Source organism: Chaetomium strumarium, assembly GCF_033439665.1.
Source record: "Chaetomium strumarium strain CBS 333.67 chromosome Unknown B0T15scaffold_1, whole genome shotgun sequence".
Taxonomy (NCBI): Eukaryota; Fungi; Ascomycota; class Sordariomycetes; order Sordariales; family Chaetomiaceae; genus Chaetomium; species Chaetomium strumarium.
Genome location: NW_026944429.1, coordinates 3,746,686 through 3,771,822, shown reverse-complemented (window position 1 = coordinate 3,771,822; position 25,137 = coordinate 3,746,686). Strand labels below are relative to the sequence as shown.

General features: G+C 58.9%; 10 protein-coding genes across 10 annotated transcripts; 5 read left to right on the top strand and 5 right to left on the bottom strand.

Annotated features, from left to right (window-relative positions):
- The first annotated feature begins 331 nt into the window (after nt 1-331).
- B0T15DRAFT_498599 (uncharacterized protein) lies at nt 332-4,577 on the top strand. Its single transcript, XM_062867317.1, has 3 exons — nt 332-899; nt 1,006-1,199; nt 1,257-4,577. Exons 1-3 carry the CDS (start codon nt 628-630, stop codon nt 4,358-4,360), a joined length of 3,570 nt encoding a protein of 1,189 aa, XP_062726251.1. The 5' UTR covers nt 332-627; the 3' UTR covers nt 4,361-4,577.
- A 22-nt stretch (nt 4,578-4,599) lies between these two features.
- B0T15DRAFT_39208 (cytochrome c oxidase biogenesis protein Cmc1 like-domain-containing protein) lies at nt 4,600-5,688 on the top strand. The gene is made up of 2 exons (XM_062864614.1): nt 4,600-4,976; nt 5,140-5,688. Exons 1-2 carry the CDS (start codon nt 4,823-4,825, stop codon nt 5,502-5,504), a joined length of 519 nt encoding a protein of 172 aa, XP_062726250.1. The 5' UTR covers nt 4,600-4,822; the 3' UTR covers nt 5,505-5,688.
- B0T15DRAFT_39176 (amino acid oxidase) lies at nt 5,689-7,495 on the bottom strand. The gene is made up of 5 exons (XM_062864603.1): nt 7,439-7,495; nt 7,231-7,350; nt 7,066-7,146; nt 6,862-7,007; nt 5,689-6,798 (listed from the first exon to the last, which is right to left on the bottom strand). The coding sequence occupies exons 3-5, from the start codon at nt 7,089-7,091 to the stop codon at nt 5,873-5,875; spliced, it is 1,098 nt and encodes a 365-aa protein (XP_062726249.1). The 5' UTR covers nt 7,092-7,146; nt 7,231-7,350; nt 7,439-7,495; the 3' UTR covers nt 5,689-5,872.
- Nucleotides 7,258-8,532, bottom strand: B0T15DRAFT_39202 (uncharacterized protein). The gene is made up of 4 exons (XM_062864612.1): nt 8,215-8,532; nt 7,923-8,150; nt 7,798-7,854; nt 7,258-7,748 (listed from the first exon to the last, which is right to left on the bottom strand). The coding sequence occupies exons 2-4, from the start codon at nt 8,142-8,144 to the stop codon at nt 7,425-7,427; spliced, it is 603 nt and encodes a 200-aa protein (XP_062726248.1). The 5' UTR covers nt 8,145-8,150; nt 8,215-8,532; the 3' UTR covers nt 7,258-7,424.
- Nucleotides 8,533-9,213: 681 nt separating this feature from the next.
- B0T15DRAFT_39140 (uncharacterized protein) lies at nt 9,214-11,565 on the top strand. The gene has a single exon (XM_062864586.1). It carries the CDS (start codon nt 9,385-9,387, stop codon nt 11,437-11,439), a length of 2,055 nt encoding a protein of 684 aa, XP_062726247.1. The 5' UTR covers nt 9,214-9,384; the 3' UTR covers nt 11,440-11,565.
- A 127-nt stretch (nt 11,566-11,692) lies between these two features.
- Nucleotides 11,693-12,557, bottom strand: B0T15DRAFT_489147 (small-subunit processome; the record flags this gene model as incomplete). Its single annotated transcript, XM_062866572.1, has 2 exons — nt 11,693-12,470; nt 12,538-12,557. 2 exons carry the CDS (start codon nt 12,555-12,557, stop codon nt 11,693-11,695), a joined length of 798 nt encoding a protein of 265 aa, XP_062726246.1.
- Nucleotides 12,558-12,993: 436 nt separating this feature from the next.
- B0T15DRAFT_564454 (uncharacterized protein) lies at nt 12,994-16,272 on the bottom strand. The gene is made up of 4 exons (XM_062870641.1): nt 16,166-16,272; nt 14,671-15,981; nt 14,066-14,288; nt 12,994-13,996 (listed from the first exon to the last, which is right to left on the bottom strand). The coding sequence occupies exons 1-4, from the start codon at nt 16,192-16,194 to the stop codon at nt 13,343-13,345; spliced, it is 2,217 nt and encodes a 738-aa protein (XP_062726245.1). The 5' UTR covers nt 16,195-16,272; the 3' UTR covers nt 12,994-13,342.
- A 610-nt stretch (nt 16,273-16,882) lies between these two features.
- On the top strand, nt 16,883-18,661 carry B0T15DRAFT_481825 (uncharacterized protein; the record flags this gene model as incomplete). Its single annotated transcript, XM_062866054.1, has 1 exon — nt 16,883-18,661. The coding sequence occupies one exon, from the start codon at nt 16,883-16,885 to the stop codon at nt 18,659-18,661; it is 1,779 nt and encodes a 592-aa protein (XP_062726244.1).
- Nucleotides 18,662-18,932: 271 nt separating this feature from the next.
- On the top strand, nt 18,933-22,518 carry B0T15DRAFT_38949 (putative urease). Its single transcript, XM_062864494.1, has 4 exons — nt 18,933-19,330; nt 19,464-19,550; nt 19,666-20,876; nt 20,993-22,518. Exons 1-4 carry the CDS (start codon nt 19,310-19,312, stop codon nt 22,203-22,205), a joined length of 2,532 nt encoding a protein of 843 aa, XP_062726243.1. The 5' UTR covers nt 18,933-19,309; the 3' UTR covers nt 22,206-22,518.
- A 719-nt stretch (nt 22,519-23,237) lies between these two features.
- B0T15DRAFT_38937 (uncharacterized protein) lies at nt 23,238-24,993 on the bottom strand. The gene is made up of 2 exons (XM_062864487.1): nt 24,655-24,993; nt 23,238-24,187 (listed from the first exon to the last, which is right to left on the bottom strand). The coding sequence occupies exons 1-2, from the start codon at nt 24,829-24,831 to the stop codon at nt 23,318-23,320; spliced, it is 1,047 nt and encodes a 348-aa protein (XP_062726242.1). The 5' UTR covers nt 24,832-24,993; the 3' UTR covers nt 23,238-23,317.
- Nucleotides 24,994-25,137: the final 144 nt, after the last annotated feature.

The following is a 25,137-nucleotide window of genomic DNA, read 5'->3' as shown; positions in this document are numbered from 1 at the left end:
CTCCTAACCCTCGGGCTACGGATAACTACTAGTACTAGTAGACGGGCAAGCAGCCCTGAAATCTGAATACCCCGCCTCGTGAGAAAGCCGTCTACTCATTCATCAACAGATGCCGAGAAGAATGGCACTCTCTGTACGGAATACTAGTATACTAATGTACACACACCGCCTGTGAATGGCATCTTTGAAGCTCCGGGCCTGGCAGTCAGTGTGCAAACGGAACTTGAACCAACACCCGGCCACGGCTGTCTGGGGAGCCTGAAACAGCAGGCCCCAAGGCCCGAGCCACATTCTCGGCAGTGATCCCGTCTCCGCTAACGCATGCGTTAAACAGCCCCATTGACCACTGACTGGATGGGAAAGCTGGGGCCTTCGATCATCAACCTTGCATGTCTGGCGAACGCTCACAGGCTCCAGTTCTCCAGTTTTCACAACCAATGGAGGTTGCCCATGAGCGGCTGGGCGAGCCAAGCGGGCCAAGCGAATCTCAGCAACGGAGCGGAGGCACTTCGTTTTTTTCCCTTTTCCGATGGTTTTGAGACTCATTTCTCCCGACCCCCACTCCCGCTGCTATCTTCAGCGACTTGCTAGACACCCGGCGCTCGATCTCCTTCTGACCACGGCGTCATGTCATGGATCTCCTGGACGTCGCTGGTGCCCACGCTTCTCATCCTGTCGGCCAGTCTCGCCTGGTGGTTCACTGAGCCCAAGACTGCCCGCATCAACCTGATCGCCGCCGCGGGGGCCGCACTGTTCTGCTGGGCGATCGCTCCGGAGTTGTGCCGCGAGCTTTCGTATTCGGCCTACGTCCTGACCGTTGATACCGTTTCCGCCCTGAATCTCGAACACGCGATAGCGAGGCACGCGAATATGCTATTGACGGGCGCTGCCGTGGTCTGGTAGGTCCATTTGTTGTGGCAGTTACTGATCCCGATGATTGTGCGCCCGCGACGCGGTGCGATGGGCGCTCGCGATCTGGCAGTCAGCTTACCGTGTATTTGACAGGCTGGTGCGAAGAGCATGGCAGACTTTGTGGAAACCGGTTCCCGAGCTGATCAACATCCTGGGCGTCGATGTCCCGGAGCCGCCGGACGTATCGCTAGCGGAGATCCGAGCTGACGCCGCCACCGTAAACTGGACACGCCCTCCAGCGAACCGATCCGTGCAAAAGTTTCTGATACAGGTTAACGGGGTGGATGGTGAGTTGGTGCCGGGCTCTGGGTTGCCGCTGCGCAGACGACTAACCAAAGTACTAGTGGGGGAGGTTGCCGCAAACCAGGAGCCTGCGATTGTCGTCAGCGGTCTGAAGCCGAACCACTTCTACAATGTACGCGTGATTGCGGTCAACTCCAACAACTTCCAGGCTGGCAGCCGGGTCATCCGGCTCAGGACGTTTGGTCGCGATGGGCGACCGCAACTTGGGAATTCCCGCCTTCCGTCTAATTTCATTCCGGAGGACCCGCGGGGTTCTGCGCCGGGCGAGGTTGGTGACGACGGTGGAAGTAACCGCAGTCCGTTCCCGGCTTTGGAAGTACCAACGATCCCAGAGGCGACTGCATCGCCTGCTCGGGATGTGAACTCTACATCTGGATCAGGACCACGGCGGAATACGGTCACGCGACGCCATTCGCCGTCCACTACAAGCCTTGAACAGCCGATACGAGAGGATACCAATGCAGATTGCAAACAGACGCTCCCGGAGCTGACAGAGAAGTTTGAGGGTATCCGGAAAGAATCTGAGGATGTATTGGCGTTGATCGCGAAAGAGGAGGGCGACAATAGAGCGTTATTGGAGGAGTTGGACGCAGAGAAGCGAGAAAAGAGGAAGGAACAGAAGAAGAAAGAGGAGCAGACGGAGAAACTGAAACGGGAGCTGCATTCGACAGACCGGACGATGCGCAATGCTATGCAACGGAAAGCTCAAAAGGAAAGGCTTCTCAAAGAAAAACAGAATGAGCGGGCCAAGCTTCACGATAATATCGCCAAATGTGAGAAAGGCGCGGAGGAGATGCGCAGGGACCGAGAGAGCTTCACCCAACAGATGACAGAGCTCGAAGCAGCCCGCGACCGGAAATTGGAGTGTATCCGAGGGGAGAACGAGAACCTACAGGCCGAGTGCTCGCGTTTAGAGACAGAGCTGAAGGAACGGAGGGAGCAGGTGAAGGAGCTGGAAGAGGCCAGGAAGATGCTCCCTGGCGGGGAGGAGGATGGCGACCTGCGCGAGAAGCTCGCCGAGGAGAGACGGGAGTGGTTCCGAAGGGGAAGAGGGAGAGAATTGGGAGAGGCCCAGGCCTTTGAGGTCAAGCGGGCCAGGGGGCTGGATGAGCAGCTTCGCATTCTCGCCATGCAGGTGCAGCACATCCCTCAGGCGCCCTATGGCCTTTACAACCAGCCGAATCCATCCGGTCTGGAGTTCGATCCCTCTGCAGCCGCTCCGTTACACCGCCGAAATCGCGCGAGCACTACAATGTCGAACGTCCCCGTCTCGATCTCAACGCCGTTGTCGGCATACTCCCACATCGACCCTATCGTTTCCATTCCGACGCCGGTTGGTTTTGCTAGTTCGCGGTCCGCTAATGCACCGCCCGGTTTCGCCCCGGGCCCCTTTATGGACCTCTCTACAGCCATTGCCAACCGTCTCGATGAGTCAAGCGCAAGGACTGCTCCGCTCAGTCCCTCGGCTACCGCTCTCCTGCCCTCCAATATCCTGGCGGATCTCGACGACGACGACGAACCCAGCCCTGTATCCAGGTACGCCCCAGATCCGTTCCTACTACAGCAGAGGGCATCTCCCGACGAGGACCCGCAATCACCCGCCTCTTCGGGCAGATCACGCAGCATATTCTCAAGTCCTCATGGCTCGTCAAGCAACCTTCCTTTTCCTGCTTTCCAGAACGACATCTCAGACCGTCTGTCACTCCACGGGCCTGGTACGATCCCGTCACCCGTCGCGACGGAGCCGCCGCAAAACAAGCTGAGCAGCTTCTTTTCCTTCCAGCGGTCCAGGCCCACCAAAGCTGTGGACCAGGAAGGCGTGCCGCTTGGCAGTCTCAAGCAGGGGCAGAGCCAATCCTTCCCCAAGCAGACAGATGATCCGGATGGCCTAACCAAACGGCGCATTGGGCTATCAGGCACGTGGAACGTCTTCAACCGCAACTCGGTCGGTCCCGAAATCACCGAAGGGCATATGCCTCACTCGCGCATGTTTTCTAAGAGCCTCAACCCCTTCTCAAGCTCACATCGAGCCGCGGGCGTAATGTTCCCTGAGAGAGACCCTAGCAGCCCGCGGCCGGCTAGCATCGCATCGTCAGAGTTTCCTCGGCCATCGACCGATTCCGGGTCGATTTGGGGTTTCTCGGCGGGCGACGTTGCGGCACTGGGGAAACCCAGTCGTCTGTGGCCTTCGGACGCGGCACCCTGGTCCAGGGCCCCGTCTCGACGTCCGTCTCTTCACGGATCGCCGTCAGCCCTGAAGACCACATTGGCGTCCGCGGAAGATGAGATTCTCGATGAGGAGATGCTGCCGAACCCCAGCGAAGTGGGAGTCATTGGCAGCCGCCCGCCGGCGCAGTCCAAGCCGCTCGGCCGCTTGAATCCTAACGCTCCGGCCTTCATTGGAATCTTCAAATCCAAGTCCGATAAGGATAAGGAGAAGGAGAAAGAAAAGGAGGGCAAAGAGAAGAGCAAGGCCGAGAAGAAGGACAAGTCCAAAGCCAAGGATTCTAAGGAAAAGTCCAAGAACAAGGAGGTGGCATTGACGCAAGACGCGCTGCAACCTCCTGTCCTGGAGATGGACTCCCCCTCGGAGTCGCGCAAGTCCCGCGACGGGTTCTCGGTCCACACGCAGACGTCGGTTTCCGAGTCCCGTGATTCTCTGTCGCTGGACATGTCCTTTTCCAACACGCTCTCTGAACCCAATAGTGCGGGCTTGTCCAGCAGTTTCAAGGACGAGAACGTGGTTCGAAAGCTGTTCCGAAAGGGCAGCTCGGGCAAGTTTAGTCTGACTGGACGGCTCGGCGGTAAGGAGTCGGGACTGTTCAAGAAAGCGCCCAGCAGCACGGCCAGCGGAGGGGCTTCGGACAAGGGCACGTCCATGGAGCGGTCGAGCATCGGTGATTTAGAGGAAATTGCCGACGAGGCACTGAACCCAAGCTTCCTAGGTCGCAGCTACGACAGCATCACGAGCATTCCGAGCCTGGCGCCGTCGGTGAGCGCGACCAAGAACAAGGAGAGCAAGGCGCCTGCGCGGTGGCTGAGCAACTTCGGCAAGAAGGGGAAGAAGGAGAAGGAGAGCTTGGACTTGGACAGGGCTCAGCTGTCTGAACTGGACGGGTTGGCTGAGGAAAACCACAAGAGTTGAAGGGAAAGTAGGGCATATCGGCGTGTCGGAGGCGAATATGTCAGTGTAGTACCGTTGCGCAGCATCGGTGCCCGACGGCGGGGTACAATCACTGCTCAAATGTATATAGAAAATGAGCAGTCGGTTGATGTAGCAACGGAAGTTTGAGACTCGTAGTATGTTGTTGGTTGTGATGGTGTGAGGGTGTAGATCGCTTGTCGTTTCGCACTGTGTCTCGGACAATTCAGCTTCGAAGCTCCGACCTTCAGTGGACCTTCAACCGCCCATCAAACAACATCCAATCGCATGACCAGCAAGTTCGTAGCAGCAACACCACGACCGAGCACCTTCCTTTCGTACCCAATTCCAGCAGCTCGACACGTCCAAACTACAATTGAGGAGCTACAGCAGCGCCGACTGCGACATACAGTACTAGTAGCACACACGCACCGGCAGCCGAACCAGAAGATCCCGTCCCAGTGAATGGCCACCATGGTCGCGGAAGGGGCCGGCGACCAGGCCGAGCGCCTGCCCATGCCGTCGCGCAACCCGCTACCGCTGTCGGCGTCGCAGGAGGCTCAGATCAGGGATATTTTCCATGCGCGGGTGCGGAAGAAGTGCGCGGATGAAATCAAAGGTGTGTGTGTATCCCGGGGAGGCCACATCCCACACCAGGCTTCATCTTCTTGTCCTTTCCGAGCCTCAAGCAGTCGCCACAACAAAACCCCCACCAGCCGCATTCTCACATGACCACCTAAGGCGTACCGTCACTAACCAAAGCATATCCTTACATGTCACAGCCTTCGCCGACTGTGCATTAGGCCGCACCTTCACGACCTCCTTCGCCTGCCGCGAGCCGCACCGCATCATGAACAGCTGCATGAAGGCGCACGCGACGCAGGAGGAGCAGGACGCCGCGCGCGAGGAGTGGTTCGCCCAGCGGCTCGAGCGGCAGCGGGAGCGGGAGCGGAAGGCGCGCCGCAAGGCCGAGCAGGAGGCCTTCCTCCGCGAGTGGTGGGGCCTACCGGAGAAGGACCGCGAGGCGGCGCAGAGGGAGATGGAGAAGCTCAAGAGGGGCGAGAGGGTCGGCGGGTTTCCGAGTAGGAGTCGGACATCACAACTACAGGGGACGCAGCAACGACATGCGGAAGAAGAGGGGAGGTGACGCCGGGTGGGGAAGGGCGTACGTGAGAGTGTTGTTTCGGGGAGGAAGGAAAGAGATGGGGCGTCGGTACGGGAACAGAAAAGAAAAGAGCCACTGTTCGACTGTGTAATGTTTCGGATACCTGGGACCGGTTGAGCGGGCAATGCTCGCTACCTTATGTATAGATATGGCGGGGAGAGCGCAGGGGAGGGAGCTGGTGGGATGGCATGGAATGAATGATCAAGGCTTCACGCTCGAGTACGCAACTCTGTAATGGATATCAACCTCATCACAACACAATTGGAAGACGAGCGCAAGGAAATTACGTATACTCATAGAGGGGAAGGGGTGGTTGGGGAGTGCGAGTGCTTTCGTCAAGAACGACCTGGCTACAGCTTTGGCTCTTCACCTTTGACATGCCTTTCCACTCCCTCGACTACGGCCTCGGCGACCCCCCACGACAGCTCATAACCCCTTCCACCAAGCCCGTACGCATGCATCACAAACCCGGCACCGGGCACCAGCTCGCCTTCGACCCTCGGCCCGCCAGTCCTCGTCGGCCTCCGCCCGACAATGTCCCTAATCACCGTCATCTCGGCCTTTCCGCTGAGAATCTTAGGGTACGTCTCCGCAAACCGCTTCAACAACCTCTCCCTCACCTCCATGGACGGCTTGGGATTCCAATCGTTCAGCTCCTTCGTCCCGCCAATAATCGTGCCGCCCTCAAAGCCGCGGGGGACGCAGAAGGTCCAGCTGCCGTCCGCATTCTGCCGCGTCACCGTGGCATCGCACTCCTCGGCCACGAGACAAGTCTGGCCGCGGGTGATGGTCATGGCCGGGTCCGGGACAAGACCCGTGCCGGACGCGTTGACCACTGCCGCGATCTTTCCCAGGCCGGGCTCCTCTGACGCGAGCAGCGAGAAGGCCTCCTCGGGCCGGCGCAGCTCCCGCTGCAGCACCCGGCCCCCGCGGTGCACGAACCGGCGCAGCAGGAAGGCGCAGTACACCATCGGGTTGACACACCACGTGTCGTACTCACAGCCCCACGTGACTTTGCCGTCGGCGGGGAACTCGGAGGCGTCGAGCAAGCGGAAGCCCGGGAGATCGAGGGCGTTGGGGTTGGACGGCGTCGATAGCGCGAGGTATTCGGGCGCGGGAGACTCGATGTACTCAATCCCCTTGAGGAAGGTAATGCCCGCGGTATGGGGGTGCGACGCGTGCAGGCTCTTCATGTGCGCGAAGGTCCGGAGCGACATCTCGTGCTCACGCTTGAGGGAGGCCGGGAGGGAGGGGTGTGGAGGCACCCAGCGGTTGTCTTGTTTCCCAGATGTTAGTGGTTGAGGCTGGGCTGAAAAGGATTTCAAAGGCTAGAGCGTACGAGCACCGCCCCAGGGGGAGGTGTAGTTGATCTTGGTGGAAGGGTCCATGGTCTCGAAGGGCGCAGGGAAGTCCCGAGCGATGATGGTTACGGCGTAGCCGCCCTGCCGAAGAAGCAAGGCACAGCTGAGGCCGATGACGCCGCCACTAGATGCTGTCAGGTTCCATGTTGGCATCGAACTTGGAAGAGAAAGAAATATCTTACCCAACGACAGCCACGTGTTGTGACATAGCTCTATGGGTTTAGTGGTCTGTAGCCGGAAGGTTCCAATATGTTCTGTGTTCAGTGGGATACTCAAGCAGCTGGACGCATGAAGGTCAGAGATAGGGCCGAAGAAAGCAATCATTCAAGAAGGCACCAGGTACATATAAATTTGTATGTCAGGGGTGCCAAGCCGATGAAGAGACGAGGCTCTCTAATAGACGCCTGCCTCTGTCCCTCGTCGCTATCTCGTGGCGCAACGAACATCCAAGAGGGGTAACCTGGACGCTTGGGCAGACCAGGTGAGACTCAACGGACAACAGACTAGTAGAATCCAGCCTCGGCATCCCTTTGCCCATGGCTCAGACCACCTCACCTAGGCATACATCGACAGAAGCGGCGATGTAACGTAAGGCTCCGAGTCCGCTCCGATCAGGGCTCGCGGCCCCGCACGGCCAAGTGGATCCTTTGCCGGCAATCGACGGCGATCCGGTTTCCGCCGGTCTCAAGAGCGGAGCCGATGCCCCAACCCCGGCTCGGCTCGGTTGAAGTATGGAGCTCAGGACAAGAATGCTTGCATTGTATGGTTCAAGATTCGACCAACAAAATTGAACTGTTATGCGGTTCTTTTTTTCCCGTGGGACGCGTACGTGGGCCTTCCGCTGATGTGCATATTCGGCTTGGTCCTTCCGAACGTTAGAACTCGGAGAGCGTAGAGACGACGGACTGACGTGCAAGCGTCCAATTTAGTCGGACAGCACTCTTGCCGGTACTGGTCCTTGGGTTTGCTTCCTACTAAGAAGTGTGTGCCAAACTCGGAATGAGCAGGGTCAGGGTCAGGACACAACCTCAGGACTTACAGAGCCTCCCGCGCCGCCGTCCAGCTCTCTGCGAGTGTAGACACACTCAACACAGGATGTCTTGTTAGCCGTCATTGGCAACGCATCCAATTTTTGGCTTCTCGATCTCAGCAGGGTCTGGTTGTTCCCGATGTAAAGGAGAGGCTCGGTGTAAAACTTGAACGGAAAAGACATATGGAAGATCACCCTCTCATGGAATGGGTGGGACGGGCCGTTGTTCATGTTGATCTGTTTGTTGCATCACTTATTAGAGCAGGAGAATGTGCATTGCGTTCCGTGTGACAACTTGAACCTTCAAGATATTTCCGCTCCGGCCCACCTTCGTTCACCAAGCCCGCACTTGCCGCACTAGAGACTAAGCGGGGACCAGATCATTCTGAATTAAAAATCACGGGGAAAGAAGAAAAGACGAGACAAAAAGAAGGAATGGAAGCAACGACGAAATGGGAGAACATCTCTCCAAAACCACCTTCCTCCGGTGGCTTAGTACTGAGCATCGGTGTCGGGTTAGGGCGCCATTGATCAGCCAGCTTTCGGTGGACTTGAGATTTGGTTATGCAGCTTGGATGTCAACTGACTGCTAAGCTAGTAGAGAAAACGCACCGCTGGCCCAGCCTTGCTGAATACGGTCGCATCGCTGCTTATTATTAAGGTTACTCGAGCGGGAAGCGCGAATCTGTAATGCTGCTTGAAGCCAAAACCGACGAACAGCTGGACAGCGTCTAGCTGCACGGTGATTTCGTCGCTGATTGGTCGGTGCTGACCGGGGTGCTCCGCAGCAGGATCTATTTTGGGCGTCTATCTCGTCCGCTCCCGCACATCTTTCGCGGGGCAACCCCAACCTCCACCCACTCATAGCGGGCGACACGGTCTGGAGGGAACGTCCGGCGCTTAGCACTACCGAATCTCACTCGCAATCGGAAAGGCGAGCTTCCATAGGTAGTGCACGGCTCCATGCAGACATGAGGGAACAAGGGGCCACGATAGGCTGGCCGCTGGCTGGCACCTTCCTTCCCGCTACCTGCACGCCGAGACTTGCCCTGAAATCTACCTCGCGCAAGCGCCCCAAGATGCGCTGTTCCCGCTTCACACCCGCCCCCCGAGGACGGACACAGGGACATGGACAAGGGGGTTGAGCTGTGGGCGATCACTCATATACACCTCAAAGAAGACTCCGAATAAAATCATTGATTCCCCTGCTCGTCCGATTCCCGTGGCTCTGGATCCATTTCGTCACTGATCGTTCGCTCGAGCAGCCGGGAGACGAGCAAAGCCCCGTCAAGCCTCTCCTCCGTTGATCCGGTCCGGACCGTCATGTGTCGGTAATAGGCTTTACCGCTGGGTTGTAGTTCGACCCGTCTTTGCCGTTGGCGCGCAGCTGCAAGCACGACTCGAGAGAGAATAAAGGACACGGCGACTTGGCCTCGCCCGTTGTCAAGGAGAGCAGAGCTCCTAATTCGCCATGTCCGCGGCTCCAGCTGGAGGGTTTTCCCTCTTTCCCAACCCCAACAGTGCCCCGCGGCCGCCATCAAGATCCCAGAGCCGGCCTCGCGCAGCTACGCCCCAGGAAGGGCCGGCTAGCTCGTTCGAGGTGACACCTCCGCGTGCGGGGAGGCACAGGAGAGATTCATCAGCCAGGGATACCAACCCAAGAGCCGTATCCAACAACCCGTGGCAGCATGCACTCGATGCGGGGAAGAGACAACCATCCGCCGGGAGTACGGCAGGCCCGTCCGCAGCCGCTGCTACAGTCGAGGATCCGGTAGTCGAGACGACTTGCTCCCAGCCAGTGACCGAAACTCCCCAGCGATGCGAGACAGCTTTCTCCGAGGCCCAGACCCTGGTGCGCAGCTCGAGCCAGAGATCGAGGAGCTCTATAGCCAAACCCCCGATAGCCCACACCATGGCCGGGCCGTCGACGTCTTCGCAACCAGGGGAATCTGAAGAGCCGGCACCCATCCGGTCGATCTTCCCCCGATATAATCCACACGTGCCTCTGAATCAGCAAGACTACTATCCGACCCAAGCGAGCCCAACCCACATCCCCCAATCCGCCATTAGCAGGCCGATGTACTCCCCACCCGCCGGCGCCTCCTCGAGCGGACAGTCAGGCGCCCAGATGACCAGCCCCGGGCAAACAGCGAACTCGCATGTCCGCTGGCCGCCAGCCCCGGGGCAGCGGCACCACGAACCAACCGTGATGCCGCCGGTCAGCACGACGGAGGAGCTCCGCGGGCTGTGGAAGGTAACCAACGGCTGGAAAGCCTCGTCCCTCGAAGGGCGGAGGTACTGCCTTAAGATGGCCATGTCCCCAGACGCACCGCCTGCATACGCCCTATCCTCTTCCTCCGGCCAGCCCTTCTACTGCCTGCGGGTCGACCCAACCTCAGCGTCGGCCCTCGTCACTCTCTCTCGCTACGACCCCAACAAACCTTTCAAAGCCGGCAGCAACACATCATCCTCCACGATTGCCATTCCCAACCCGGATTCCCGCAACTCCTCCCCTTCGCCGCGCGCCTCCTCCTCAAGCCGCCAGTCGAACTACGTCGTCAACCTCCAAAACGCAGCCCACACCCCGTCAACCACGTCCCCAAAGCATCAGAAATACTGGCAAGAGGTCCTTTCCACCACTCTCGCCTCTACCCCCGCCGGCGCCAACACCAACACTCACACCGACGACGACGACGAAGACAACAGCAACAACGACGGCCTGCTAGCCCACCTCTGGCCAACCGCCGCAGCGCGCCTGGTGGCTGACCGCGCCAACGACGCGGCCACCGTCGCCCTGGCCCAACAAGAATCGGCCCGCCTGGTCTGGGACGCCGACTCGGGCAACCACTTCCTCGTGCACCCGGCGCTCGCCATGCCCTTCTGCGTGACGGTCGAGCGCAGCCCGGCCTACAGCCGGACCGAGTACACGCTGGAGCACCTAGAGTCGCCCGTGCACCTCGCGCGGCTGGTGCGCGACGGCACGGGCGCGGGCTGGCTGGAGGTCGACACGGGCATCGCGAGCAAGATCGACGCCGTGTACCTCGTGGATGTGGTGGTTGCCGCGCTAGTGCTGGTGGCGCACGGGGATGTCAGGGCCCGCTCTATCGGAGGTGGAGGAGGGGGAGGAGGAGGAGGTGTGGCCGAGGTGTTTGAGCCGCCGCCGGTTGTGTTCGGCGGGCCGAACGGGAGCGTGTATTCCGCCCGCGCTGGTGGCGGGGAAGGGAGTGGTGGTCGTGGGAGCAGGAGTTGGAGTCGGCTTAGCAGTCGGAGGGACGACAGGAAGAGGAAGAAGAGTGTGAAGAAGGGAAAGAAGGCGAGGATGGAGCAGTTTGAGATGGATCTGGAGAGCCAGAGCAGCGATCTGAAAAAGGGGGACAACGACAGGTTGCCAGGAGTGCTGAGGGTGCTCGTAGGCCTGATCACAGTCACATTCAAGTGCTTTGTGTGGTGCGCGACGGTGGCTTTCAAGACGCTCATGGCCATCTTGTCGGGGCTGACGAAATGCTGCGGCTTGGGCAAGTTATGAGGGTTAATTGGGCGTTGGACAGAACGAGGGAACGAGAAATGATAATGGCAATGCAATGACCGGAAAGCAGCGTCTGATCTTGGTATAACGGGTTTATTCGGATCATTAATGGTCATCGTATTCTGGCGTTGGGCATTGTGCACAATAAGCCCTCCCGGTACAAGGCCAGACTTCTCGTACAGTAGGGGATATGGAGTCGCAGACGTCAAACAAGGGATATGCAAGGCGGGTAAAGCAACCAACACTCCCGCCACTACCTCTTCCTCTCCCTTACTCTCAACCTTCGACCGCTCTTTGTGATACCCCCTGACGTCGCCGTCTTTGCCATCTTGGCCTGCTGCAACTCCAACTCGTATTCGGCGTCCGCCAGCGCTTTGAGCTTCTTCTTAGCCGCCTTTAGTCTCCGCCCGAGCTTCTCCAGATTCTGTGCTTTCCGACGTGCCGCTACTGCCTGCTCATCCTCCTCCTCCCCTCCGTCGTCGTCTTGCATCTCGTCGTCTTCATCATCCGCTTGTGCTTCCAACGCCCGCTCTCTCTCCTCGGGCGCATCGAAAAAGACGATCTTTTTAGGCTTTTGTGGTTGAGAGGTAGGCGGGCCCACGTCGTCATCGCTGTCCTCGTCCTCATCGTCCCCGACCTGCTCCGTCCCGCCAGCAAGGACGAACCGCTCCTCCAGCTCGCGCACCTCCTTGGCAGCCACATTCCGCATCGTCCGGATGTAGCCTAGATCCTGCGTCTTGAGAAGCCGGACCGTGTCCACGTCCATCGCCTTGTTGCCGCGGTCGCCGTCAACCATGCCGGTGAAGGACTTGCCGCGCGTGATGGAGGAGCCCGGGCCCTTGCGGGACATCATGCCGAAGTAGAACTCATCCTCGTTGCGCTCGGCGGCCTTTTGCCGCAGTGACTTGAGCACGGCTTTCTTCTTGTTGTAGTCCTTCGCCCGCTTTTGGTAGTCCTTGTGCTTCTCGAGCAGGCCGAGCCGCTGCCGTTCCAGGGGCTGCGCCCGCTCGCGATGAGCGCGCCGCTGGACGCTAACACACGTTTCCGGGTCAGCATATTTGGGGCGTTTGATTTCGAGGGCTGTTGTTGCATCTTTACCTATTCCGTAAAGACGACATCGCTAGGGTGAATTATTCTCGCGTTGCAGACGGAATGCTCAATTACTTCGGCTGCTCTCTGCTTTCGGTGTTGAAGATGCGTTGATCGCTCCAATTTTTGAACCAGCGATACGCAAGCGATAAGCGATAACTAAGGCAAAGTCTCCACACTGCAGCGGAGTTCCCGTAGCGACTAGGGCAGGGGTCCTACGACAGCGAGAGATTCCGTACCTGCCACAGCCCTACGGTTATCAGGAAGGCACCTTACCTTACTGTACTATTGTGCATACATGACTAGGTCTATCAGTTTACCCCACAGTGAGACAGTGTCCCAGCTGTCATAGATCGCAGTGGAAGGACGGGGGAATCGTGTCAGATCACTCTTGTACTGTAACATGTTTCTTCCCCCAGCATGTGATACAAGCCTACTTCCCCTTCTTGATGGAAAACCTGAGAGACATCGACGGGCAAGATCCCGCAGCGGACATCCCGAAATGCTAGATGCTGGCGCCTCAGTCCACAATTTTCATACACAGAAGCAACCCAACTTTAGCTGATGACCTCCCACGCCTTCAAATGCAGAAGGTTGTTGGTCGCTGGCAAGATGGTCGGGCGAGCTAGAACGGCTTGTCACAACATCTAAGTTGGGATCAGTGCCATTACCTCAACTAGGTACCTATTTTGTACCTAGTATACTGGTTTCCCAATCCGCCGGCAAGATTCTGTCCGTCTGTCGTCACCCTTGGACATGTTCATCTCCGTTCCCAACCATGGACTCCTTACTCCACAGTATCATCGCGATTCCCTCAGTCACTCTCTTCACCTTCCTCCTCCCCCTGCCTAAACACCACCTTCTCACACAACTGCAAGCATTTCCTCACCGGCAGGCCAATCACGTTATCGACGCTTCCCTCCACCTTCTCGATAAGCACCATGCCGCCCACCCCCTGCAGCGCATACCCGCCGGCCTTGTCCGCGCCCTCCCTCGTGCGCACATAGCTCTCAATCACGTCGTCCGGCAGCCCGTCCTCGGCCCCGGCGAAGTACACGCTAGTGTGTTCGACATGCGACGCCATCTCGTAGCCCGGGTGCGACGCATCCGCCTTGGGCGCCAGCACACACACACACGTCAGGACGCGGTGCTGCACCGTGTCGCGCAGGTGCTTCAGCATGCGTACGTGGTCGGCCTCGGAGCGAGGCTTCTCCAGGATCTGGCCCGAGCGGGTCGCGATGATGGTGTCGGCTGCGATGACCACGGCCGGGTCTTCGTGCTGGCGCGGGTTCGGCTCGTTGGCGGAGGAGTCTTGGGGCTGTTCTTGTTGCTTGTCTAGGACCGCCTGATAGACGGCCAGACACTTCCGCTGCGCAGTGGCGGCGACGTATTCCTCGGGCGTGTGCGACTTCTTGTCCAGGTCTTCTGGGTCGGAGGATGGCCACACCTCAAAGTCAGAGAGGCCGAGCTAAGCTGACGTGAGCTTTTCCCTGCCCTCATTGTACTATCGAACGGCGGAAGGGGAGGTAGTGCTAACTTGTGTGAGAAGGGCTTTTCGGCGGGGAGAGGCGCTAGCTAGAATCACCCGCTTGGAGCGCAGATAGGTGAGGATGGGCAGCTCGAGAGGGTAGGGGCCCTTCCTAATAGGCGCGCTCTGGCGCAGGTGGATGCCATGGGAGCGGGCAGCCGTGATGTAGTCCGGCGGAGGGTCTGAGGGGTTGGTGAGGTCCATGGCGTTGTATGTGTGGTACTTGGTCGATCTGGCGGGCGAAAGTTTGCAGAAGGCGGCTGCGCGTTGCAGATGCTTCATCAGTCACTGATAGGACTCGATGGAATTGGGTGCTTGAGGCGGGTACCTCTGTGGACTTAAGGGGTGCCCGGGGGGGCGGGAGCTTGAAAGCTTAAACAGCCTGTGTGACCCCACCTTCCCAAGTTGGCATGCTGCGTCATCGGTGCTGGGGTGAGCATTACACAGTACAACAGTAATAAAGCGCTGTAAGTCTCTACTAGTAGCTGTCCATCCACCATTTCAGCTCACCGTTTCACTTTTTTGCCCCGTTATAGTACACCATCTATCATAATAGTTACAATGTTGTTCCCTTGCCATCAGACCTGATCGCTGAGCTGTGAGTCTACTGATACGTATTCACCTTGTCAAGCATGAACTGGAGGGCCTCCTCGGGCGCCATACTACTAGTCCGCCGCTCCATACCGCCAGTCCGCTGCTGGCTGTCGCCTGCATCCGTTGACAAGCCGCTCGCGTTGACCGATACCGTCTTCGCGGCGACATCCCGGGGACCGATAGTGATAATCAGCCCGTACCCCTTGGCCTTGGCTTCAGCTACCTTGGCACCGACGGTGCGGGGACTGTCATCGAAGTCTATGGCAAGGCCGGTCGGCGCATAGCCGTGGTTGTACGACGGGGGCTGGTGGTCATCCGGGAGGCCTAAGAACAGGCGGTGCATCTGGCGTGCCCATTCTAATACGTGCTCCTGGTCGTTAACAGTAATGATGACAGCCTGGCGCGGATTGAGCCAGAAAGGCCACTTTCCGTTATAGCGCTCGATTAGTAGCGCCATGAGTCGTTCCGCCGAGCCGAGCACGGCCCGGTGGATGAGTACCGGCCGCACCAGCCCGTATTCGGCCAGCAACTCGGGGTCATTTGTTGTTTCGCCCCGTATCTCCAACTGTGGGGCAGGCGCCATGTATTCTAGATTGAATCGCTTTGGAAGCTGGAAGTCAAGCTGAATAGTGGCCGTCTGGTGTTCCTTTCCGTCCGAGTCCTTCAAAATGATGTCGATCTTGGGGCCGTAGAAGGCGCCGTCGCCCTCATTGACGGTAAAGGGGTTCCCACTGCCGTGGAGCGCCTTCTTCAACGCTTTCTCCGCCTCTTCCCACTCCACTTCCGAGCCAATATACTTTTCTGGCCTCGTTGAGAGCACTAGCCGGTATGGCCCAAGGCCAAGGACACCGTAGCTGAGGCGCACGAAATCGAGCGTCTTGGAGACCTCATCGGCGATCTGGGAGGGCCGACAAAAGATATGCCCATCGTCCTGGTGGAATCTTCGAACGCGCGTCAGGCCGCTGAGCGCACCCGAAATTTCGTTCCGGTGTAGCGGGCTAAAATCGGCGTAGCGGATCGGGAGGTCGCGGTAACTACGCTTCTTCGAGGCGAAGATGAGGCAGTGGCCTGGGCAATTCATGGGTTTAAGGCCGTACTCTTCCCCCTCGCCGCCCTCGGTAGCTTCGTCGTGCGAGTGAGATGCGCCAGTCACCGTGTACATGTCGTCGGCATAGTTCTCGAGGTGTCCCGACGTGGCCCAGAGCGCCTTTTTGTAGATGGTCGGCGTGATGACTTCTTGAAAGCCGTAGCGGACATATTGCTTGCGTAGGAAATCGAGCAGGCGGTTGAAGATGCGCGCGCCATTAGGAAGAAGGATGGGCGAGCCGGGACTGTAGATAGATGTCAAGAAGAGTTCCTGCTGCAGCCCAAGAACCCGGTGGTCGGGTGCATCAGGTTTCGGTTCCCTGGGGGAGGCATCGGAAGCATCTGATTTCGCTTCTTTGGGAGCATCGCAAGACGCACAGAATCGGGGCAGGCTCGCGCGGAATGGATTCCTCTGTGGCAAAACCCTACACTGTCTGGTCAACAACTGCGAAGGCCATATCCGCGCTCGCAGGAAGCGCATCCTGCTGACTGTCGCAAAAGGCTGGGGGTTATGGTGTGCATGTGGCACTGTCAAACCTTATCTCGCTCTGATCAACCGAGCCCCATTTTCCATCGAGTTTGCGATGCCCGGGGATCCCTGCAGCTGCCGGGCACCTTGTTGGACGGTGTGGACAGGGGCAGACAACGGTGCAGCTGATCGGTAAGTTACCGTGTCATTCCTGCACGGGTCTGTTGCACGAGTCAGCGGATTTCTTGTGACTCGTGAAACCATTCAAATACCAGCCACTCCCGTCACCTTCAACAATCGAACACCAACAACGAGAAAGCAAACGCGGGCAGGTTCCAAAGATGTCTTTTTTCGACACGCAAGCAAACAACGCTTTCTCTCAATACTCGGATTCTCGCTCTGCTGCCTGCAGTGACTCATTGTGTTTGTTACTAGGGACTCGACAACTAGGATAGCGAAACCGCCCCCCCACTTTTCAGCGCCAGAGGCCTATAATACGGCGCTGCTGCCTTCCCTCCCTGGGTTTGCCACTTAGACGCGACGCGTGATCTCGCAACGTACACATCTCGCCGCTGCCGGATATATCAGGGACATCTCTCCGCGCGGGTCGCTGAAGTGTTGCGCGTGAGAAAGTTCCCGAGACGTGACCCGCTGTGCGAGTCCCCGGCGGTGTCACCATGGTCACAACGCGCTCCTCGTCGAGGCGAGATTTCCAGCCCGAGAGCTCCTGGCGCATGGTCGAGGGCGTGAGCGAGAACGACAGCTTCGACACGTCCGTCTTGCACGATGACGAGGAGTTCATGATTTCGGAGGGCAGCGACCCGTCCCAGCAGACGGGGTCGCAACCCTACAGCATCGGTGGATCCCAGCCGTGGAGTATTGGGGGTTCGCAGGACGACAGCATCGAGAACTTCCTCAGCAAGGCCGAGGAGGACGAGCAGGTCCTGCTGCGGTCGCCGTTCCGCCCGTCGGTCCCAAAGTCCGTGCGCCAGAGCTCCAGGGACATGGCGAGGCATCGCTCTCCCGAGCCGGAATTCTACATGCCCAAGGTCGATGTCGAGAGCCCGAGGAGGAGGGCGAGCACCCGGTCGACAACGACCGTAAGGGCGATTTCTCCGCCACCACCGGCGCGTGGGCTAAGGCGCCGCCAAGGAGGGACGACGGGGAGCTCCGGTGAGCAACAGCGCACCAATAATGACCAGAGGCCGTACACCGACGCGCGGCCATCCTTTGGCGACCGTGTGTCTGCGTCGTTGGCCGGAGCTACGCTCGATGCACTTTTCTGGGTCATTGGTCTCGTTGGACTTGCACTACGCTATGCACAGAAGCCATTGGCGGTGCTTCTGTCCTTATATGTGGCCTTCGGCGGCATCATCTTGCTGCAGAACTTGGCGACGAAGTCTTTTTACACAGCCCTAACTCCGATATGTCGTATCCCAGGAGCGTCTCTGCTAGAACTACCGTTCTGCCCGGACTTTGGCCCGGCAACGGCGGATGGCGAAGAGCGCAAACCAGGCGTCGAGTTTGACAGCTTGATGGACGTCCAGGAGCAGCTCGGACGGGTGGTAGAGAAGTCAGCGCACGGCGTGCCTTTGTCGATCGAGATGAAGCGCACGGAAGCGTCGATCCGGGACCTGAGGATCTTGGTCCGTTACAGCACCCTCCAGGGCAAGGACGAGCTGCTCCTGGAATTGGATGGTTTCGTCGACACCGTGGGGACGGTCTCCCGAGACATTCAGAAATTCAACGCGCGCATCGGTTCAGCCATCGACTGGGTTATCAGCATGAACCGGTGGACTTCGCGCCACCTCGACACGCTAGACGGTGGCAACGGCGAGCAACACCAGGGCGGTCTCGTCGGCGCGTGGATAAGCCGAGTCTTCGCCCCGTTTCAGCCTGTGGTCTTCACGGAACGGCAGCTCGTCGACACGTACGTCGAGCACGCGACGCTGGTCTCGGACAAGATCGCCAAGCTGATCGACCAGGCGGAGGCGGTGCTGGCCACGCTCTCCAAGGCGGGAGAGCACACCGAGGCCATCTACGATTTCGTCGCGCGCACCCAAACATCGGTCCGGGTCCGCAGAGACGAGATCTTGTCCACGCTGTGGGCACTCGTGGGTGGCAGCAGAAGCCAGATCGCGAACCTGAACCGCCAGCTGTCGCTGCTCCGACACGTCGACGCGCAGCGGTCGGACGCCATACGACAGCTTACCGAGTTGGTCAGCGACCTGGAGAAAATCCAGGCGGCGCTAGGTGACTTGCGGGACCGGGTCGCGGAGCCCGGCTTGGCCGGAGAACGGGCGGGCGTACCACTGAGTGTGCATGTCGATACGATTAATCGAGGTGTACACAGGCTGGAGGACGCAAGGAGCAGGATCAGGGAGATCGAGAAGGACCGAATCCAGGAGGTTTTGGCTAGGGGATCGGGGCAGGAGAAGCTGATTGAACAGTCTTGAGAGCTTGTTTGATGTTATGGAGCATTGGATGGCGTTGTTTGGGCATATTGACTGGTTTATTCCCTGGTTGGGTTGCACATGGATAGCTCACATTCGGAGATCTCTGGTAACTCAGGTACCTTCCTTTCTCGAGGCGCTTTGGGACACAGGACTAAAGACAGCATTCAGAGGCGTGAACTGGAACATGGTATTTTTCAGGTCTTCCTGTTGTAGACGTTCACGCTACATAGGTAATACATCCAAGATACCTCCTAGTCTCAACGTAACTACCACCTATGGTATGTCGGTACGCCCTTGTAAAGTGGTACGGTACCACAGTACATAATAGCACACGGTTATAGAACTTCCTTATCTCTCCCCGATGCTGGATTGATCTAGGCAATGACCAACAGTAAGCTTATCAGTGGAAGCGGGGTCACTCAACCCACTGCGCCGGGAACGGATGGACTACCTGTAGTGTAGAAGACGGAGTCTCTGGAGTCCTTGTTGATATGTATTTATGAGAGAGCTGTAGACAGTATTTCCACAACAGCTGCTGCTTTGTCGACGAGTCCTGCCTTCTCACCCAGGTGCCATCTCTATTAGCAATCTGTACCACCCAGGTGCATCCATAGGGCTGTAAAGGGCCTAATCAAGCAGCGCGCCAAGATGCATCTCATACCGCGAGAGGTCAGTTGAGCATTGGCATTTGTCACGCCTACTACCTTCTGCCTCAGCATTTGATTCGGTTTCCACTATGAGATAGATCATGAGAGGATATACTCACGGACTGTACAACTGACACAATGCTGTTTCTGCGCAGATCGACAAGATCACCATCTCGCAGCTGGGCTTCCTCGCCCAGAGGCGCCTGGCCCGGGGCGTGCGACTGAACCATGTCGAGGCCACTGTAAGTCAGAACACCTACTAGTACTCATCACACGCTTTGATTTATCCGCCTCACGTTAATGATGATAATAATAATGATTACTCATGAAATGAAATAATAAAAATAAAATAAAAAGGCCCTCATCGCTTCGACCCTCCAGGAACTGATCCGCGACGGGCACCACACGGTCGCGGACCTCATGTCGCTGGGCGCCACCATGCTCGGGCGGCGGCACGTGCTGCCCGAGGTGTGCTCTACGCTGCACGAGGTGCAGATCGAGGGCACGTTCCCCTCGGGCACCTTCCTGGTGACGGTGCAGAACCCGATCGCGACCGACGACGGCGACCTCGCGCGCGCCCTGTACGGCAGCTTCCTGCCCGTCCCGCAAAACGCGGCCGAGCTGTTCCCGCTGCCGCCCGCGGAGGAGTACGCGCCCGAGCGCCAGCCCGGGGCGGTTGTTGTTGCTGCTGTGAAGGAGGGAGTGGTCCGGCTGAATGAGGGCCGCAGGCGGACCAGACTCAGGGTGACCAACCGCGGGGACCGGCCCGTCCAGGTGGGCAGCCACTACCATTTCATCGAGGTCAACCCCCAGTTGGAGTTTGACCGGCTGCGCGCGTACGGGTTCCGGCTGGACGTGGCCTCGGGGACGTCGGTGCGGTTCGAGCCCGGCGACACCAAGACGGTGACGCTCGTGGAGATTGCGGGAGGCAAAGTGATCCGCGGTGGGAATGGGATGGCCTCCGGGGTGGTGGACTTGCGCCGGGCGGAGGAGATCCTGGAGAGGTTGCAACAGGCCGGGTTTGCGCATGCCCCCGACCCGGCGGGCGATTCGGCCTTCCTGACCACGACCGAGGGCGCGACGCTGGACCGCAGGACGTATGCGACCATGTTCGGCCCGACGACGGGCGACCGGGTCCGGCTCGGCAAGACGGATCTGTGGATCAGGGTCGAGAAGGACTACACCGTGTACGGCGACGAGTGCAAATTTGGCGGCGGGAAGTCGCTGCGCGACGGCATGGGCCAGGCGACGGGGCGGACGGATGCCGAGACGCTCGATCTCGTGGTGACGAACGCGCTGGTGGTCGACTGGACGGGCATCTACAAGGCCGACATCGGCGTCAAGGAGGGCTTCATCGTCGGCATCGGCAAGGCCGGGAACCCGGATGTCATGGACGGGGTGACGCCGGGCATGGTCGTGGGCAGCTGCACGGATGTGATCGCCGGCGAGGGGAAGATCCTCACGGCCGGCGGCATCGACAGCCACATCCACTACATCTGCCCGCAGCAGGCCGACGAGTCGATCGCGACGGGCATCACGACGATGCTCGGAGGCGGGACGGGGCCAAGGTGAGTAAAAATAAAAAAGAAAGAAAAAGCAACTCCCGCCAGCTTTCAGGGGTAGAGAGATGAGAGAGATGTGAGATCCGCTGACAATGTCCTTCCCCTTTACGCCTCGTGTACAGCGCCGGCACAACGGCCACCACGTGCACGCCCGGGGCGTACTACACGCGCGAGATGCTCCGGGCGCTCGACCAGCTGCCGGTCAACATCGGCGTCACGGGCAAGGGCAACGACAGCGACGTGTGCGGGCTCCGTGACATGGTGGAGGCGGGCGCGTGCGGACTCAAGCTGCACGAGGACTGGGGCAGCACGCCGGCGGCAATCGACGCGTGCCTCGGCGTCTGCGACGAGCTGGACGTGCAGTGCATGATCCACACCGACACGCTCAACGAGTCGGGCTTCGTCGAGCAGACCATCGGCGCCATAAAGGGCCGCACCATCCACGCCTACCACACCGAGGGCGCCGGCGGCGGGCACGCGCCCGACATCATCCGCATCGCCGAGTACGCCAACGTGCTGCCGTCGTCGACGAATCCGACGCGGCCCTTCACGCGCAACACGCTGGACGAGCACCTCGACATGCTCATGGTGTGCCACCACCTGAGCAAGAACATCCCCGAGGACGTGGCCTTCGCCGAGAGCCGCATCCGCTCCGAGACCATCGCGGCCGAGGACGTGCTGCACGACCTGGGCGCCATCAGCATGATGAGCAGCGACAGCCAGGCCATGGGCCGCTGCGGCGAGGTCGTGCTGCGCACCTGGCACACCGCCCACAAGAACAAGCTGCAGCGCGGTCCCTTGCCCGAGGACGAGGGCACCGGCGCCGACAACTTCCGCGTCAAGCGCTACGTCTCCAAGTACACCATCAACCCGGCCATCGCCCAGGGCATGGCCCACCTGGTCGGCAGCGTCGAGGTCGGCAAGCTGGCCGACCTGGTGCTCTGGGACCCGGCCTGGTTCGGCAGCAAGCCGGCCTGCGTGGTCAAGAGCGGCATGATCGCATGGGCACAGATGGGCGACGCCAACGCCTCGATCCCCTCCATCCAGCCCATGATGGCCCGCCCCATGTTCGCCGCCCTCGTGCCCGAGATGAGCGTGGCCTTCGTGTCGCAGGTCAGCATCGACAGCGGCCGCGTCGCCTCGTACGGCCTGCGCAAGCGCGTCGCCCCCGTCAAGAACTGCCGCGCCATCGGCAAGCGCGACATGAAGTTCAACGACGCCATGCCCAACATCAGCGTCGACCCGGAGAGCTACGTCGTCGAGGCCGACGGCGTGGTGTGCGATGCCGAGCCCGTCCTCGAGCTGCCCATGGCCCAGAGTCGGTTTATGTACTGAGCGGAGGGTTGCAACGGGGTAAAGTAAGGGCTTGGATGATGATGGTGAGCGGGTTGGTTATTCATTGAGGGTGAATTGTATGCTTTCGTTGTCCAATTCAGATCGATCTGACTATTGTCGTGAAGCATAAGGTGCCTCTTTCTTGACATATCTCGACTCGCAGAGAAGCAGCCTGAGAGAGATGTCGGCTGTCTGCTCTCCGATCTCAAGTGTGCAAGTAATCAGTAAGAAACCGTAAATGTTACTCCACTACCTATCTACCTAGGTTGAGAGTCAGAGTCAAACGGCTTGCAGATGTAAGGTACAGTACCTATAATCCATGTACGTACCAGGCATCCTACAGTGGTGTCCAGAGGCGCCGAGACTCATCCTGTGCGTGGCCATGTCAGGTACCTTACGGTATGTGTAGGTGCTGAGCAAGCTTGTTACGGGGTCGCCATGACGGGTAGCCTTCGACGGTGCTCTGGCTTCGGGGGCAGAGGAGCACCTGGTAGGTAGCGCTCAATTACAGGGCTGGATCAGATGGGAGCTCAGGTCCCTGCTGGCAGTAACTGGAGTCGGGACCTGGCAACACTTCCATGGGGTCCTCCACGCGCCATGGAGCCTCCGAGACACTCGTCATCTGATGCCGGAACACCTCAGTTTTTGCGAACCAACAAGATGTGCAGCTTTGGGATTAGTGCTGTCGTGTATCACTGATGTCATCCACTGCAGAGCTGAAGCACCACCCACAATACTCATACAGAAAAAAAGTGCAAAGTCCATAAACCCGAAAGCTGACACATCCACGCTTGTGCCCCCGAGCCATTCTGATTCCTTCCTCCACCAGGAACCTCTGCGCAACACCAAGAGGTGTATCGCTCACGTCATTGGGGGATATAAAACTGCTTCTGCAGCAAACATCAGGATTACAAGTCCGGAGTACCAAAGACTTTGTAACCCAAGGCCATGATACACCTCCCGTCTCGCACAAGCGGAGCAATATGAGCCCGCCGTCTCTCGTCAGGGAAGGGTATCATCAAATGGAAAACGAGACTTCATCTCCCAGAAACGCCGAAGAGAGTGTGGAAGACAGAACCGGCAAGAGACCAAGAAAGCAATGGTAAGAAACTCTAGGCCTTAGTCTTCTTACGACCAGACTTCTTAGGTTCCTCCACCACCTGCTCGACTGCCTTGGATACCCGCTTCCGCTTCTTGGCCTCTGGGCTGGCGGGCGTCGCTGCTGCGGACTTGGCGGGTTCGGGTTCCGCCGCAGCGGGAGCTGGCGTCGCCGCTGCCGCCGTGCTCTTCCGCTTGCGGGTCTCCTTTTTCTTGGGCGTCTTGGCCACTGGGGCCGCCGGCTCCTCCTCAGAAGCTTCCGAGGGAGGCGACGGTTCCGCCGCGGCGCTCTGCTGCAGCTGCTCAGCAATGGCTTCCTCGTCAGCGGCCGGCGCCGCCTCGGCGACCTGCGTGAGAGGTGGCAGGCCGATGCCGTGCTGATCCGCGTATGCGCGGGCTTCGTCGTCTGTCATGTTCTTGGCATCCGGGTTGCCGTGCTTGTACGAGTGGACCCGGGCATTATACAGGCGGAGGTTGTACTGGTATGCCTGGTTCCAGCCGAGCTTCTCGGCCGGGCTCATGACGGACCACCGGCGCTGGCCCTCGTCCTGGACGGCGCCCTTGGGCACCTGGTCTCCAAGATCATTGGCAATGATGGGACGTGCAGTCTGCATGTACAGGAAGTACGGGGTCAGAGGACGCTTGGGCGCATTCGGGTCGTGAGTCCGCTTCTTGCGCTCCTTCTTTTCCTCAACCGGCGGCTGCGGAGGCACGAAAGCAGCCGGAATCATATTGGCCATATTGGTGAGATGTCCGGCCATGCGTTCCAACTCCGCTCCATCATCAAGGTTGGTACTCTCCCCAATGAGAAGGTTGGTCTGGCGCAGAAAGTCCTGGGAAAAGGATCTCATCAAGTCCTGGATTGTCAGGAGCCTTTGGTAAACCTGTCGACAAGTCAGCAGTGCATTCACGACCACGTCTTCATTCGAACCAGAGGCCACTGTCGTCAGAGCGAAAAGGGGTAAATGGAGCTTGTTGCCAGGCGACACCCGAAAGAGGAGGATGGTAAACAATTGTCGGGATGTGGATGCCACGCTATTGCGGCTGTAGGAAACGGGGCAGAAGAGGTTGCGCCGCGTCCCAGACATGGCGGCGGTTTGCGACTAGGTGAATGCACTCTGAACATGTAGAATCCTTGTGTGGATGCGCATCGGATAACGCGACCAGGACCCGTATGAGCAGTGTAATGCGTGTTGTTATGTTCCACTTGCGCAGAAACAGCTTTGGCCAAGCCTTGCGATAGCCACGGGGCCGGTTGGAAAAGTGCGAACACGCGCCCGGTAGAGCGTGACGCTTTACAAGCATGGGGATAGTGGCGCTGCGAGGAAGCAAAAATGAAGCTGTAGCTTACCGAATCTCTGACACGGAGGAACTGGTCAGGATCGATAACAGGACCTCCTCCAGGAGCCCTCATGTTCATCATGCTCATGTTGAGAGCAGCAGCTGGCGCTGCGACGGGAACGGTGACCGGCGCTGCGGCGGGAACCACAGGCTCGGGCACGGCCTTGTTCTTTGGCGGGCGCGGCATGGTTGATGAGGTGGTTTGAAGCGATAAGCTGGCTGGGAAAATCCGGAAATTATCGCGCCAGTCCACTCAGTGGGATGATGGCGCTGAGTTTGGGACGATGATGGTGGAGCTGGCCTTTGCTTTCAGTGCTAAAGGCTGGGCGCTGCAGTGGATGAATAGTTAGAAAACAGAAGAAGGTGGCGAGGAAATTTTGGCAGCGACTTTGGGGGGGATGAGGGGGTTGCCCCGAGAATTATACGTGGGTCGCTAAAAAGAGGGGTGCTGTGCTGATTTCATGGGCAGTTGCTGGAAATTGACGGGGCAGGC